This window comes from Seriola aureovittata, chromosome 16 (genome assembly GCF_021018895.1).
Source record: "Seriola aureovittata isolate HTS-2021-v1 ecotype China chromosome 16, ASM2101889v1, whole genome shotgun sequence".
Taxonomy (NCBI): Eukaryota; Metazoa; Chordata; class Actinopteri; order Carangiformes; family Carangidae; genus Seriola; species Seriola aureovittata.
Window position 1 is genome coordinate 5,828,627 of NC_079379.1, and position 13,906 is coordinate 5,842,532.

At 40.6% G+C, this 13,906-nt stretch overlaps 1 protein-coding gene across 5 annotated transcripts in view; it reads left to right on the top strand.

Annotated features, from left to right (window-relative positions):
* Positions 1-998: 998 nt before the first annotated feature.
* LOC130183481 (collagen alpha-1(XIV) chain-like) overlaps positions 999-13,906 on the top strand; it is a 166,195-nt gene continuing 153,287 nt past the window's right edge. For 4 of the 5 annotated variants that reach the window (XM_056398934.1, XM_056398936.1, XM_056398937.1 and 1 more), the window contains exons 1-3: positions 999-1,147; positions 3,000-3,115; positions 9,718-9,834. In XM_056398934.1, the coding sequence (XP_056254909.1) occupies positions 3,034-3,115; positions 9,718-9,834 (199 nt within the window). In that variant the 5' untranslated portion in view covers positions 999-1,147; positions 3,000-3,033. The remainder of the gene's footprint in view (positions 1,148-2,999; positions 3,116-9,717; positions 9,835-13,906) is intronic. The other variant, XM_056398939.1, reaches the window with a different exon arrangement.

Below are 13,906 nucleotides of genomic sequence, written 5' to 3' on the forward strand. Positions count from 1 at the left end.
ATTTTCCTAATTTGTAGCTGCAGTTTCATTTTCATCAGAATAGGATAACTCCACTCCCTCCTGTCACCTACCATCTTCTTAATCGTTCCCCTCACCTGTCCTACCTGAGAAGCATTTAATATGAAGAACACGCCTCCAGCGCTAACTATGTTTGAACAATAGGAAGCATGTGATTGGTTGAGTAACACCGCAGTGGGTGGGGCTAAAAGAAAAAACGATAATTCGTTGCAGGTAAATGTTGACATTTTTGTTGTTCCAACTAGGAAACAACCACTGCTTTATTATTTTATTTTTCTTTCAACCTTGAAAATATTTATGACGTTTGAACGTCAGAGGGCTTTTTACATACCTTCCTTAACTCTAGCTATAAGTTAGGCCGGTGTAATAAAAGCCACAGCTAGATTAGAAAGTTTGTTTAAGCTAATGTTAGCTGAAACTTAGGCTAGCTAGCCCTAACTTTTCCTCAGCTAGCAAAATCTTTTCTCGACCATGAATAAATGTTCGTAGTGAATACATTTGATTAGTTTCGTTTACTTTAGTGTCATGTTTGTAAAGTAACTCAGTGTCAGAAGTTGTCTGACTTGCTGATATAGCACTCACTGACAGGTCAATTGACAGGTACAGTGTGATTGGCTAAATGCAACAGTTTGTACAGAAAGTCCCTCCAGCCTCAGTGAAAGTGGCGTTTAAGGGTTTCACAGCACTTCAAACTGATATACTACTACTGCTACAACTACAACTACCTCTACTAAGTAGTAGTAGTTTTACAAAAGGATGTCTCCCGCCATGGTGAATTGTTCGTCCAGAATAAAAGCATAAAATTACGTTAAAATAGCTTGGATAACAACAGTAGAAGGAAATATTTTATTCAATCATTGTTAAATTATCATTATCAATGCTGGTTTGGAGGTGGAGCACCGCTGTATATTCACCAAATTGTGGTAGTCAGCAGAGATTTTATTTTGAAATGTTTTACCGGTAGTCTCGAGTCGGCCGATCATTGTGTGGTGTAACCTGTCTCCTGCTCGACAGAGGGAGCGGAGAGTTGGTTAACAGAGTGGATCAGAGACGCTGTGAGGACTAGTGAGCCTTTTATACAGCTGTCCGGAGGAGAGCTGCGGAGCCTGGAAACATATGATCTGAGAAGGTAGAGCTGCTCTTTATTCACACACTGCACAAATCTGCAAAACCAGCTCTTCTTTTTTTCTTTTTCTTTTTTTTTTAAGATCCGCGGACCTTTTCTCTCCACGTTACACACAGATCCGCGCGTGGTTGTGCTGCTGATGGCGCTACTTGCAGACCTCACCTGTGCTCATTTCAATTAAGGAAAAGTTCCGCTGCTTTTATTTACTGTAAAAGTTATTGAGGAAAAATGTAATATCTTATATATTTTTTCTCGGCATCGAGTGGCTGTGCTTTCTTTGAGTGCGCAACAACCGATGCTTAAAAATGTATTTACTGTATCAGTGAGGGATTGATCCGGTAGATGTAAAGACACAGCCTTTAAAGGATATTTTGTGATGCCATAATGCGAGTTAGAAGCATGAAACAGTTTCAAAAAAGGACTCTGAACTATACAGAAGGTGGTATTCTAAAAGTTCATTAAACGAATTGGACATAAAATAGCCAGGTGTTTCAGTGTCCCGTAAACTCACTACAGTGACTCACTACAGTCACGCTGTAGGTGCCTGAGGGAATATTTAATGGATATTACAGTGATATATTATAGACCTATAATCTTAACTCAGTTTTTTATCACCACAAGCATGCTTGTCTTAATACTGACATGGTGAAAATGCCAAGCTGTAACAGTAAGTATATATACTGAATTCAAATAATAATGAATAAATAGAAATAAAACATCTTAATTTCTAAACCCTACAGTTAGAGAGTATTTTCTGAGATGCACAGCTGCAGTGGTTCTAATGATCATGAAACTGCTTCCAGTATTAAAAAAAAACAAAAAAAAAACATATCGTCAGTCTTTATTAATGTTCCATATCTTGTTTTTTGGACAAGTTTAAGTGAAAATGGAGCCGTTAAATGTGACTGCTGTGTTACCTCTGCAGAGAGTAATGAGCCCTGTGTTTGATATAGCCTGGAAGACATGAAGGTGTTACTGACATTGATAATACTCTTTTTATTTACCAACTGATGTGGTCACATTGATCCCTAACCCTAACCCTGACATTCAATATGGTAAGAAATTGTGTTTCATATAACGAAAAATGCAATTCTCCAGACAAGGGGACATACAGAAGTAGCAAAAGAGGCATTGATTTGAAAGAATGATTTGGTGGGAGGGGCAGGGGGAGGGGCTGTCAACAAGTCTCTGATGTAAGTGAAATTGTCAATCTATGCATCATCAAGTGGCAGCGTCCCTACTAAGAGACAAATGTCTATTTGTATCACCGTCCACCATTTAAAAAAAAAAGAAATGTTTTAAATTTGCAGTTAATGAAATCACCTTTTAAGATATATTAACAGCAATGAGATACAAGAAGGTTAGGTTTGTCTGTAACTGAACAAACAGTGGAATTGATTCTAGTTGACTCAGATCTCATTGACTTAGTACTGCATACAAATCTAGGATAACGTGTTTATAAAATGTCATATGGTGAATTTAAGTCTTCTCTTCCACTGTTCCTTTCTTCTCCCTCCTCCACCTCTTCCTCTTCGTCTTCCCTGGTCCTCTCACACTCCCCTTTCATCCTACTCTTCTCTCCCTCTGCCTCACTCCTCCCTTTTGCTACTCTTCTCTCTTGTCTTCCTCTCCCTTTCTCCTCCATCCTCTCTCACATTCCTGCTTATCTTCACTCTCCCTCCTCCTCCCTCACCTGTCACCCCCCCATCCTCTCACCTACTTCTTTTCTCTGACTCCTCTCTCCTGTCTGACTTCTCTTGTCTCTATCTCCTCTTCCTCCTCTTTCTCTCTTCTTCTTCCTTGCCTTATCTCCACCCCCCTCCCCCTCCTCTTTCCTCACCCGTCTCTTGCACAGGTGTGTCGTGTCCTCCTGTCTGCTGGTATCAGAAATGCAGTTCTCATTCAGACCGAGTCTCTGCCTACTGGGCTTGGTTCTCATCTCTCTGTTTCCTCAGCCAGCGCGGGGCCAAGGTAAGTACCTCCACAAGCCTGCTGTCCACTCAAGGGCCAATAGGGGTTTTTCCACACAACTGCACCAGACCACACATGGCTATGTAAGACTTTCTAGGAAATGGTGCCAAATGGCAGTACCAAGAATTTCCATGGTGCCAACCAGGACCAACAGTTTCCTCACTGAAACCCAGTTTTTTGTGGTTGTTGCCATGATGACAGTTTTCTTCAACATATCCTTCGGCTTTGAGGCTAAACAAGGCTTTCTACCACAAAGGCAAACATGGCTTCACATGGCTTCCTATTATGTGCTAAGCAGGGTTTCCTGGGGCCTTCCCATTCTGGTGTCAAGCAGCGCCAGCCAGGGCTTTCCATATCAGGGCCAAGCAAGGCTATGAACAGTCACAGTTCCTCATTTACTTGAAAAAATATTTGGTTGTTTTCATGATGGTGTCATGTCCCCAGAAATCACTAACCCTTTGTCTGCTTTCAGTATTATGATAAAGATTATAAGCTCATTGCTGGCTTGGTAAACCTCAGTGTGGCCCTGTTGTGGAAATGCAGGCACCATTTGCTCTCATCCTTTTATCCAGCAGGTTAAATTTTGAATTTCGCTGCTTCAATTTAGATGTGCAGCTTTGCTTCAAAGAAATAATTTCTTTTTATTTAATTTATCCTTGTTATGTGCATTTACCCACATGTGTCTGTCTCAAAGGGAAAAGCCTTGATGCCAAAATCATAATGAGAACTTGTGTTTTGCTGTCTGCTTGACAAATGGGTTTGTTGTGGCATATTCTGTCACTTTAATTAATCCACATGTGTTTATCTTATTTATTTATGTATTTGTGGGAATGTTCAAAGGGCATTCTAATGACAGATGTGTTTCTAACTCAGGTTACAGATGTGAAATCTCCACTAGTCCCCAGTCTTACAATCACTCCCTCTAACTTAGCGTAAAACAGTTTTTGCTCACGTACGTCCGCATTGGTGTGTTTCACCATAGCTCTTCACTGTCTGTAGGGCAGCGAGAACTCTTATTTTAATCATGCACTGAAATTGTCTCTCACTCTATTTAACCCATTTAACTTATTCAGCAATTAACACATACCCTCTTTTATTACCTCATTAACAGAGAGATGAGTTTCCTTAACACCATTATCGACCTTAACAATCTTAAACTTTCCCTTTTACCAAAGGAGACCTACTCTCTAGGAATGCAAACGATGGGTTGATAGTCATGATGTGTCTTAAATTAGCTGTGCTGAGTGGGGTTTTCCCTTTTTATATCAAAGACCTGACCACGAATCTAAGATAAGGTTTTGTATCTGTTCTCAATCTTAATGTGTTTGGTGTTCCATCTGGTATGGAGTAAAAATGAACACACTCAAAGACTGATGTTTTGCCTTGATTCAGTGTGGTACTTATGCTGCACCCAAACACTCTGCATCAGCCAGCTTTCAAAGGTTGTTGGCACCGTTGAACCTGAAACAGGACTAAACCTGCTCGGTGCTGCAGTGTCAAACCAAAGTCTGCTGACATTGTTCCATAACTATAAAGTCACTACATTTGCTGATACTGTGCCATACCATAATAGCAGATTAGGGTTTTGGAAGGTCAGCATGCAATACTAATTAGCTAACCTGGACAATGAAACCATGTATTGCTTTCCGACAGTGAGGGCATATCCCTCTGGCCGGCAGCAGGGAACAGCTCTGCTACAGCTGTTATACTGGAAGTTTCCATGTACACCCACTCCTGACCATACACTGCATTTTACTACATGTACATGTTGTTATCATCCCATGAAGTAATATTTTAAAATTGGACCCTATATTGTTTTCCATAGTGTGCACAAATAGCTGTGGGCATAGACGAGAGTATCAGTCACCCTCCCTCTCTCTCCTGTCCATTGCCACTCACGTCTATGATGCCATTCAGTGTCTGGAAGCACCTGAATAAACTATAGTCGATACTTGGCTGGAGCACTGTGGCTCTTTGATCGACCCTCTGACTGACCCTCTGACCAGTGAGATAAGGACTGTAACTAACAGTTTTCATTATTGATAAATATGCTGATCGTGTCCTTGATTATCTGATTTAATCATTTGGTCTAAAAAATGTAATTCTGAAAAATGCCTGACAATTTCCTAAAGCCCATGGTTACATCATCACATGTTTGTTCTGTCCAACCAAACCTATTATAACCTAAGTTATTTAGTTTATTTTCAGATTAAATGAAGAAACAGCATAAGCTCACAACTGAGAAGCTGGAACCAGCCAATATTTAGTGTTTGAAAATACATAATGACCTAAGTGATTAATCAGTGATAGTAATCAATGTTTTCATTTCTGTAGATTGACTTATCTATCAGTTGACTGATCATTTCAGTGTTCCCCAAAGAATGCTCATCAGTCAGTCTGCGACGCTAACAGGCTCAGTAAAGATGCATCTTGAGACTTGTGCAACAGAGTAACTGTCACAATAAGGACACTTGCTAGTTTTTGGACAGAGTACAAGTAAACTGAAAGCAACCACAGCATTCCTCAGTGAAGAGGCCATAGTGTGCTAGCCTGGGCTACAGCAGTGACCCAGGAAGAGCTGAGGAGTTATGATCAGCTTGGAGAGCTTCCACTGCAAATCTCCTCATCTCTGTGTTTCTCTGTTAGATCAGGGGAGTCAGATAAGGTGACAAGTTTTTCAGCAAAACAGCAAATGAAATGGAACATGAAAAGCTGACTTATAAAAAATAAATTTGCTTCATGCTGATGTATGAGCGCAAACCTTTGCCAACAAGAATATGGCCATCTGAAACTAAGGAACTTGTAGCCTCTCTGTTTACCAGGTTTCCTAGGAGTCAGGGCGGTTATTAAGTAATTACTTTGTCATGTCCTAAATTACTCTCTAAAAAGACACCTGTAATGAAATCCTTATTTAAAAGGTGAAAGGTCAAAGAGTGACTTCAGTGGCTTAGCTCAGCCTTTGTGGAGGCTTCCCATGTTTTTCCTTGCCTGCAGAGATAATGGAAGAAGTATCTGTAGGTTTCTGTAGCTGGAGGGGAAACGGGTCGAGGGGAATGTGGTCAAATGTCAGTGTTGTTCAGTGGTACCTTTTCTAGGTCAACGTTTCATTTCGGAGAGCTTCTGACATTCCAGTGAATATAATCAGCAGCTGTGGGGACAGCAGTAGAAATTGTCAGTGTATGAAATAGAAAAATAATTGGATCTCCAAATTATACAAAATTTTGACATCAAGAATATAAATGTGTTTTTCCACCAGTGTTTGACTCCCTTTACTAAATCCTGTATCACCAGAGACTCTGAAAGCTTTCGCTCTAGTTTCGTCTGAGAGGACAGGGACCTTTACCGGTTTTGTGCCGTAAGGTAATGACGCAGATTACTTTTTAGATCTGACCTCATGGTGTCAGACTGGGAGTGAAAACTACAGCGTGCAGTGTAGCAATTATACTGATTGGTGAAATTTAATGTGATAAGGATTTACTGCTCTGTTTAGCATCTTGAAGCTAGTCTGTTCTTGGCAACAACGTGATTCATGGAATTTTATATAAAGACACATTTACAAACTTTGAGACTTCGTGACTTTGAGTTGGGAAAACTTTCTATCACTGCTTTATAGCTCCCTTCAAAGCTTCCCCTTTGCAGACGAGAGTTTTCTATACTCAGCACCGTCCCTTCACCTTGTAATATTGACCCGCTTCTCCCTCTCTCACTGATAATTTAAAACGCACTCAAAACTCAGTGCGTCTGACTTGTTGCACAACTCCCGGTGGGTGTGACGAACACTTCTTCGACACTCTGCAGCAGTCGGCTCTGCTGTTTGCTCAAGATTCTCCACAAGAAATAGATGAGAATTAAGTTCCCATGCCTGCAGGTGAGGCCTTTTGTCTTCACCAGGCTGTTTTCTCAGCATCTTATACTTATCTCTGTGTGAGAATACATTCTCAAATGAACATCCATGGCTTTCTATGTGTGCGTGTGTATGTGTGTGTGAATGGCTGCAAAGGAACTGGAAGATGATTTAGAAAAAAACAACCACTAAAGCTACACAGAATAAGGTGCAACGATGCACACACCAGAATGCACTTGCTTCCAGTCCTGGGCAAACGTAAATAATTCATGCACATACAGATGCACTCACATGGGTACACATAACACATGCAAACACGAAATCAACGAATTTCAACTACAAACAGAGGTGCGAAATCTGCGTCTCGAATCATTTGGGATTTGAGCAGCTCTCTCCAGATGAGAGAATGTCCTTTGTTTCCGAGACAGAGAGCTAAACCCTGAGCCGAAATCCCATGCAGCCCTCATTCTCATCCCCAGGTTGGTGAGATAATTGGTACAGTATTCCTTATGTGTGTTTGTATATAAATATATTTGCCTGCTGTTGAATGCGCCGGCTTCACATTCTCTCCATTGAAATCAGGATAATCCTTCCTGTGCTGAACTCAAGTTTCTTTGCATACCTACATGAGTAGTTTTCTGCAGATAATGACGTGTGTAAAGAGGTGGTTCACCCAGAACGCTGCAGATGTGTTTGGTGGTTAGTCTTATCAGCTTGACTGAATCCTGTATTGTGGAGAGAGATTCAGGGAAGCTAAATCAGTTCTGAAAAGTTGAAGCAAACAGCCACTTCCTCTTCAAATTTGCATCATTTTCCACAAAGCTGTCAGTTTCCCCTGAGCGGCACATTGCAAAAAAAGTAATCTGTTCATGTTCAAACAGTCACATGTATTGTTATTACCATGTGTGTTATGGACAGACAACATGCACGAATTTTGTCCGCAATAGACACACAGCAATGAAAAATCCTTCTAAAAGGTGCATTTTCCAAAGTCATTATTTTTTTCTCATTTTTTGTTTTGGGTGAACTATCCCTTTAAGCCCCTTGTTTATTGCACTCCAGAGCATCAGAGCTCTACCAAGCATCAATCACTGTGTAGGTATTTAAAGAAGTCGGCGGCAGCAGATGGCTTACCTCATAATGAGGACACAAACACACAAGTTTGTGGGTTTTATATTTTATTTTTCCACCCCCTGACTTTTCTTTTTTCATAGTTAACCAAATTAGATTTGGAATGCTTCTAGATACGTATTTATTATCTGGGATTTGGCTCTACCGGTGTGAAAATGATGGGGTGTTGTGGTTGTTGACCCTGGAAATGTGGTTTTTGGCATTGAAGTGCTTTACAATGGCCTTGTTCCAGTGTTTTAACTTGTGTCTTAATGTGAAAATACAACAACACTGCCCAAGAGCATAGTGAAATATGATCCTAGTCTTAAGTACAAGAAAAAAGTTCAACACACAGTGTTGTTGACTTTTCAGAGGGTTTATACACAGGTTGAGGCCATTGTAAAGAGTATTTGGATATTCAGTTTGATAGTCAGTCTATGTTGTACATCTAAACACTCCTGCTGAGGACAGGAGAGGAATAGTATACACATGCTATTCCAGTGCCTTTCCCTTTGGTGTCCTTTGTTCTCTCTCTCCTTGCAGTTAAAAGGGAGTCACATTCACTCCTTTTTCTCATCCTCTTCTTACCCCTGATGACAATTTCAAAGCACAGATGCAGAAAGAAAAGAAATGAAAGGCAAAAAGATCAGGACAGGGAGGGATCAGATATGCAGAGAGCGACAGGGCCAGATGAGGAGACAGAGATGAGACAGAGAGAGCAAGCTTGAGAAAATGAATATAAGGGAAGGGTGCAGAGAGAAAAGTAGGTGGTAGGCCTCTAGGCGGCTGACAGGGCCAACAGCTAATCAGGATGAGAGGCAGGGGCGTTGCTTTGATGCCAACGGTAAGTGGAACACAGAAGAAGACCTGTCGTATACCCACAGAGATGAGCACAATGCGGGCTCGTCAATAGATGAGGAAGATGAGGATGAGGAGGAGAAGGAGAATGGGACTTTGCTTTTTAATGTGACATCTGTGCAAACTAATCTCTCTGATGTCTATCCTCCCGCTTGGATGAGATGCAATTTATCCTTCTTTATGTTTTTTCTTTTCCTAACTGTTTAAAAACACAGATGGAGCGACTGCCTCCACGCCGCCATAACTCTGGAGGGAGTTCAATCTAACTTAACTCAGTCACAGTTGTGTTTTGTGCTTAGCGGATGAATGACCACGGAGAAGTCAAACAGAAGGAGAGCAGATTCTGTGAAACCTGCATTTTTGTAAAACATCCTGAGCGGTGAAGCTGTACGCGACTAGAAAAGGATAAATAGACACTTTTGTCACTTCATTTGACAGCTTGACACAACATAAGGTTGTATTAATGCATAAGAAGTTGAAAAGCAGGAACAGATCCTTCAGTCCTTCAATCAGAATTCTGAGCCTAAACAGTTTGCATAAAAGTCTCTTCATTACCCAATGACTGAACAGAATTGAACTCAATCCAGCGTTATGGTTGTAATCCACTAATATGCATTAATGATGACAGAAGTTTTTAAGAGATAAAGATATTGGAGTTGGATGGTGCATGACAGGGAACGTTTTATTCATTCATTCATTCATTCATTCATTCAACATTCATATATTTACAGTTTGTTTCAAACTGACAGTTGTTGTGTAAAGCTGTTTATTTTGTTGTGTCTCTGACCAGTTTCATCACCACGAAGGTTTCGTGCCAAAGTCCTGAGCCCCACCAAACTGCAAGTGTTGTGGAAAGAACCAAAAGGAGAGTTTGAAAGCTACAAAGTCATTTACACCACTCAACCAGGTAAGACCTTGCACTGACCCCGAGTAGCAGCCTTAAAAACACTGAAGTCTATGTTTCAGAAATGTTGTTTTACTGGAGCTTTCGTCGTGACTCCCCTCATAGTGTTTATTTTCATCGTTGATACATTTACCTTTAAGACAGAAGGAAGCCAGGGACTGTGTGCACTACAGGCTTTGTGTTTTGTAGATAGATAGACAGATGGATACTTATTTATCCCCTAGGGGAAATTCAGTGAGAGTTCTCAAAATCATACAAACAGGTGTAGTTGCAATTTGATGAAGTGATCGCCCCCCAGCATGAGGATCTGTTTAGATTTTAATCAAGATCCAGACGAGGGGCTTCTGGTTCTTTAGCTGCCAGCATCGTACTTTTACCTGTCTCTCCCCAAATAAGGAGAAATAAATTCAATAGTGTAGTGAGAGTTGACCACAAAAGATCTAAAGACCAGAAAATTAAATCCAAAAGATTGAACTGTTCCGTCTGAGGCCTTAGCTTCAGAGGTTGGAGGGTTGTTCAGATTTGGTGGAGCTTTGGTCTTTGCAGAAACTTTGTAGTTAAAACTTGATTTATCCAGAACAATCTAAAAAAGGAATTGATACTCCTCTCCCGTACTGTCCTGCCTGGTCTTCACACAGTTACCCACATTCACACCTGGAAGCCAAGCTGTACAACCTTTGTAATGGATTAGGTGTGTAGCTCCTCACTAGGATGATGCGTCGGTGAGGGCGGGGGGTGTGTGTGTGTGTGTGTGTGTGTGTGTGTGTGTGTGTGTGTGTGCAGGTTAACACGGTTACTGTCTGCTCACAAATCATGTTAGCTATATTGCATTTGTTTTTTGCTGGTGGAACAAAAATTCTAGTTATGCAAGAGAAGCACAGTAGTTGAACCTCTTCCCCTGAGGCAGAACAAATCAACCTTTTTTATGTGGTTTTCACCTGCACGTTGGTTCATAATTCACTCTGAAGAGAAAGAGACGCGTAACCACACACAGGAGCTGAGATAACTGATACCAGGACCGTTCAAGTGTCCACAGTGAAACTCTGTGGTTGATTGCAGTAGACACCTTTTGGATTTACTAATGAATGCTTCAACAAGTTTGCTTACCACAAGCTTGTTAAGATACTCCAGGCTGAGCATGGCACTGTGGAGCTCAGCTTGGGTCTAGACTGTTGTTAATGGGGAGTTATTTTGCAAGTGAGTGGATCCAGTTCAGGGTTTTTTTTTTTAAGTGGGGTTGGGAGTAGATGACTGAGGTTTGCTTCCCCCGAGACACATCCGACACTTGGTTGTAACCCATTTATGCCGATGAGAGTAGAGTAATTGTTAGGAGCATCGCTCAGTGTTACGCTACACAGTTCAACAGCAGCACAAACTACAGCCTCCAAAAATGACTATGAAGTTGAATCTGCACCTCTGTAAAACAGTTTCAACTAGAAAGCCACTGAGCGAGCACAGGCCAGACTTCAGAGAAACGCTTTCAAATTCAATGTAAATGATCTACATTTGCCTCAAAATTGAATGGGTTCTTCCCTGGCCCATGAACCATCCCTCCACCAAGTTCAGTGCAAATCGGTTCAGTTCTTTGTGCGTAATCCTGCTGACAAACAAACAGACAAGGGTGAAAACATAACCTCTTTGGCAGAGGACACAAATGTATTCATTTGATTCATTTGAAGGGCTTGCCAGCATATATTACCTTTACACCGGCTTGGTTTACATAATAACCTGATAACTGAGTGTAAACTCAAGTGAGCCTTCACCATCACTGTCAGTCTCAACATCAGTACAGACGCTTTAATGCAGCAGCTACATAGAGACTGGTTTTATATGGTGGGACCCGTCTGAATTCTTCACTTGGAAACATAGATATTATGTCGGTTTTATTGCTCTTACACTCTTAACATTCTGTGTCATATATTTACTATAATCATAGTTATATGTGAGATGTGTGATTATAATCTTAATGGGTATCATTCAGTTAGAAAACTTGCCAGGTTTTTTTTATTGGAGTCAGTGTAAACAGGTGCACCGCAGACGTTTGGAGCTTTCATGGATGTGATGCACAGCTTTAAACCTTCATTTTGTGATGGATTATAGTGTGGTCAGTTTATGCGTCATGTTCTGTGAGGCAGGCCTCTGTGACCTTCATAGTCTCTTCCATCATGGCGGCTTGGTCACCAACACAAACGGGTAGAAATTCTTACAAATGATTGGATTGCTTCGTAAAAAAAAATCCATTGGAAAGACATTCAAATTAGTTTTCAGTAGGTAGCAGCTGTAGAAGGCTGTGGATGCTGTAAATATTTTTAGTGTTGGTGCAGGATGTTCTCCAACAAATGTTGAATATAAAAGTGTTCAGTGGGCTGTGACAGACATTCATTCATCTGTCTGAATCAAAATAGTTGCTATTGTTTTATTTTTTATTTATATAAAGATCAGTGGATTCAAAGATTGTATGGTCTAATTTAACACTGCTCAGTTTCACTTCACAGTGCTGACAAGCTCATGGCAACACTTCCTCAGCATTTAGGTTAATTTTAGGTGATGCTCATTTGCATATAGATGTTAAAATAGGAAAAGAGAGAAAAAATAGACAAGAATAAGCACAAATATTGCAGACAGTGTGCACGTGTTTGTGCAAAGTTTGAAGAAAAGGTGTGTTGTTGTTATAGAATTGTTATAAAATACTCTGCCCAGGTTTTTATTGCAGTCAGAGAAAATAGATGCAGAAAGTGAGCTTCCTTCACTATGGTATTGTTATGATGTTTCGAACATTCAGTTTGGAATCAGCATGAACTACATTCTACTCAGTCAATTAGTTTTACAGGAATAATGTAGATTTGACAGGGTACTGTTTTTTTCTTCCTTGATTTCTTTCCTTTCGGTTCTGTTCTGGTTAATTTCCCCACTAAAGAAAACATCAGATTGCAAAGAGATTTTCATTGCTGTGGGAAAATGTGCAGATGCATGTGCTGCTGTGAAACCTCTTTACTCCTGTTACTGTTATGACCAGAAGCTTATTTTTTGAGAATCTGAGTTGGAGGACAGTTAAAGGGGTTCAAAGAGGTAGGTGTGAGGGCCAGTACAAATCTTTCAGCTGGTTTGTAGAGACACTAGGAACACCAGATGATCAGCACAATAATGGAGCAGTAAAGGAAAGACTGTTTTAATACGTTACCAAGACAGGAGGGAAGAAATAGTTACATTTTCCCCACTGTTACCATTTGTGTCGAGATAAATTAGTCTGCAAATTCCATACTTATTCATAATTGACTACTGCCGAAAGGGTAGCAGAGGTGGTGGCTAGTTGCCAAAAGCTAAAGCCAATGTGGAAGTATCACAGATAGCCTCTATATAAAGATCCATTTACACAGTATCAGCTTCTTACCACTATACAATTTTAAGTCATTTTTTTTTTCACACTAGCTAACATGCTAATGTATTCTCACTAAAATGGATTGAGAGGATCCCTAAAGCCTAAAAATGATGTTTGATACAGCATCTCAAAATCATTTCAAAACCTTTTTTACTTCCCGAACATTGGCCAGCAGACGTCTTCTCCTCTTTTAATGGTGTATAGTTAGATTTTTTTAAATGGGGCATTGCTTCCTCCATCTGTCGATATGCATTATCATCCTCTGCATTTGGCTAAAATTCAAACTTGCACCCCTCCTTATGTGTGAGGATTCATGCATACGCAGGCAGAACATACCATATAAACCAGTGCCTCCCCAAGGCAATGGTCGGGGAAACACTGTTATCAGTGCTGGCAGATCATAACATATAAACGATGCCTATGCCTCTACAGCACACAACTGCAATGAGCAGTTAAAGACTACACAGAACACATTTAAGGAGGTATTAAGGTTTAAAGAAGGCTGTCTCTGGGGCATTTTTCTTGATTGGTGTCTCAACCTGGTGTTTTCATCACGCTACGCTCGCTACCACGTCCAAACTGTCAGTCTGATCACACAGTGAGATTTATCAAGTGGTGCTTGTTGTCCATTTTGTTGGTCCTGAGCTATCAGCTGAAAAAACAAAATCACAAAAGTAACAATTTCTAAACTTGTTC